The 3,112-nt window shown below is 41.5% G+C and overlaps 1 protein-coding gene across 1 annotated transcript; it reads right to left on the reverse strand.

Annotated features, from left to right (window-relative positions):
• Nucleotides 1-526: 526 nt before the first annotated feature.
• Nucleotides 527-1,090, reverse strand: LOC112494471. The gene is made up of 2 exons (XM_025085723.1): nucleotides 707-1,090; nucleotides 527-634 (listed from the first exon to the last, which is right to left on the reverse strand). Exons 1-2 carry the CDS (start codon nucleotides 1,068-1,070, stop codon nucleotides 606-608), a joined length of 393 nt encoding a protein of 130 aa, XP_024941491.1. The 5' UTR covers nucleotides 1,071-1,090; the 3' UTR covers nucleotides 527-605.
• Nucleotides 1,091-3,112: the final 2,022 nt, after the last annotated feature.

Genomic DNA, 3,112 nt, shown 5'->3' on the forward strand with positions numbered 1-3,112 from the left:
TTCCTTAAGTAGTTTGCTGTACGGTGTATCATCCGTGATGGTCCGTATTGTGGGAGCGTTGGACTTGGTCACTGCGCCGCCAGAAAATAGGTTAGTGCTTACATCTCTAAGACATTTACCTTGTAGGTCGATTAGCAGTCCATAGTGATGTATAAAATCAGCGCCTAGTATGGGCCTGGTCACGTTCGCGATGATGAAGACCCAAGGCAGTTTCCTTCGTAATCCCAGGTTGGGAGTGAGAAGCTTGGTCCTGTATGTTTCTATAGGAGACCCGTTTGCGGCGAAGAGCTGCGACGTGGGTGCATGTATGTTTCTATAGGAGACCCGTTTGCGGCGAAGAGCTGCGACGTGGGTGCATCTGCCTGTAGCTTACCCGCGAAGTTGCGAGGGATAACAGATACGTCGGCTCCCGAGTCAACCAGAAACCTCATTCCAGATTCTCTGTCTGTGATTATGAGGCGGTGTTTCCTGCTCTCGTCGTAATGAACCGCCTTGACCGATGACGACGTGTTGTTTCCCTGGTCCTGTGGATTCTTCCAGGAACACGGGCTAACACAGTTTCTCGCTTCTTTACCAAAGCGTCGGTGATAGTAGCACAATCCGTCTTATCGCTCCCTAGAACGAGATCTTCCACCAGAGCGGTTTTGTTGATTCTTGTTATAGTAGCACAATCCGTCTTATCGCTCCCTAGAACGAGATCTTCCACCAGAGCGGTTTTGTTGATTCTTGTTATAGTAGCTTCTTCGTTGCTTGGCTAGTTCTTCGATCATGTTTTTTAACTCTAACCACTTGTCATCTTGTTGTGTTGATTTGGTCGAGTCTGTCTGAGCGGTTGTACCTTTGTTAGGATTGTCTGAACACTCTAGACGTGTTGATAGTTTACTTATTTGTTTGGCCAGTGCCGCTAGATCACTTGCAATGTGGTTGTCCGAGTTGGAGATGGTGGCTACGTGTGGTACTCTTCTTCGGTCCATAGCCTTGTCCGCAACCTCTGCCAGTTTGTTGAGTTCTACTCCTTCCACAACCGACAAGAGTTCTTGGACATGTTCAGGGAGTCGTTGAAGAAACATGGTTTGTAGAGCCTTGTCAGAGGACTGGATGTGGAAGTCCAGAGTGTCCAGGTACTCCGCTTCGTAGTTTTCTGTATCTAGGTGTCGGATGTGGAAGTTCAGGGTGTCCAGGTGTTCCGCTCCGTAGTTTCTTATATCTAGGTGTCGGACGTAGAAGTCCAGAAAAGTGTGCAACAAGCTTTGGCGCTTTGCTGAAACTATAGTATCCTCTCTGATGTTCGCACGACCTGAGGTACGTAAATAATCCAGCACACTCTCCTCTCTTACGTTTACCACACGGCTGAAACAAGCTGGACACCATTAACGACGCTTATATGCATTGAAGATTACATTCTCTTTGAAAATTTGTATATGTCTTTATGCATTTTTAGAAAATGGGACTTACAAATTAAATTTATATGCCATTAAACATTTTCGACAACGCAATATATTTTTCTGATCAGCAACATCATAATGCATTTACATTTTATATCTGTGATAATATAGATTTTAGTGCTTGTTATTGTGATTTGCTTATACGCTAATTATTTAAATAGATCATTTGTATGACGTTATTATCTTCGATCGTAGTATAGACCTACTGGGGTCCTGCTACGTTAAATAATGGGAACGTATCGACTACGGCACCTCTTGGGTGATGTGGAAGCCTGTAGATTATCATTGTTGATGCCTTTACTATAATAAAGTAATAAATAAAATTAGAAAAAAATTGATATTTGGTTCGATTTTTTTTTACCTTCAGCGTGCAGCCCGTACAACTTTTGAAGAGGTTGAAGCACTTCACGCAGGTCAAATCAGTGTTAAATTTTAGTAATCGTTTTTGTAAATTTAATGTATTATGTAATATTGGTCAGATAATATTCTTGTAAATTCATCGCTCTGAATTTTTCTATGGGAATTTTTCTATCTGAATTTTTTCACTGCTGTCAATTAATTCATAAAATTTCGTAAAAACGATAAAAAATATTGAGCACTGATTTAACCGGCGTGAAGCGTTTCAACCTCCTTAATACGTTGTATTTAAAAAAAAATCATAACGTCCAGAAGAAGAAAAAAAAACTTCCGACGGAGAGGTCTCGAACCACAGACCTTTGGCTTTCTAACCTAATGCCTTGCCTACGGACCAATATCATGTACTTCGTATACTCACTTCGGAACTGAGAGATAAACCATATCCACCATTTTCCTTTAAACACACAATCATCTTACCTAAATTATCAATAAAAAAAAAACGAGAAGCTACCCTAAGAAATTAAGGTAAGGTCTAAAACAAATAACACATAGTTATTTAAGAAAATGATTTCATATTTATTTATGTGCACTTGCATATGTGATCTACAATCTGAAAATATACATTCCCAATAGAAAGCAATAAGAATTATAACACTCAAATACGTTTCTATTATATAATCTTCGATACATGCGATAAATCCTACAATTTTTCCATCATTAATTCAATTTATAATGTTATTAATGTGACTTGGAACAAATGGTGTTCGTTTCTCGCACACAATTTGCGCGTGCGCGCTACAGTCTCTTTTAGTACAAATCCCCACTCATAGGCAGCACTACAAGATAGCTTGTGTGGACACACAACGTCATCACACGGCATCGTGTAAATGCGCCTGAAATTAGGGCAATAATAGAAACGCGCCTTAAGGCAGGGCATCGTGTGAACGCGCCCTATGAAAAAGCGACGCTACGCCTCGCGTGGCGTCAGTAGCTAGTAGACAATGGCCAGTAGTCAGTAGAGATGGTTCCTATTCAACGTCAGTAAGCAATATGTGTATACAGAGATGAGTAGGGAGATTGCCAATGAGCCTGTTTTTGGTGAAGGCAATTTTTCTCTGGTTTCGGCGCGCCACCTTAGCGGAGGGCCCTCGAAGCAGTTCCACGTTTTTGATTGGTCGTGTATATATAGTAATACTACGCATCATAATCTGGAGCTGTGTTTTGGCGCGTCGACGCGCCACCTGAACGAGACTCTCAAACTAGTTCCACGTTTTTGATTGGTCGAATGAATTCGTGTGTTCCTCGAGATC

Source organism: Cephus cinctus, unplaced genomic scaffold (assembly GCF_000341935.2).
Source record: "Cephus cinctus unplaced genomic scaffold, Ccin1 Ccin1_scaffold0559, whole genome shotgun sequence".
Lineage (NCBI taxonomy): Eukaryota > Metazoa > Arthropoda > Insecta > Hymenoptera > Cephidae > Cephus > Cephus cinctus.

Coding starts and splice junctions, on each gene's coding strand:
- LOC112494471 (XM_025085723.1), bottom strand. CDS start 1,070: ATGTTTCTTCAACGACTCCCTGAACATGTCCAAGAACTCTTGTCGGTT. Junction 635..706: donor GAATCAACAAAACCGCTCTG/GTGGAAGATCTC, acceptor AAAACCGCTCTG/GTGGAAGATCTCGTTCTAGG.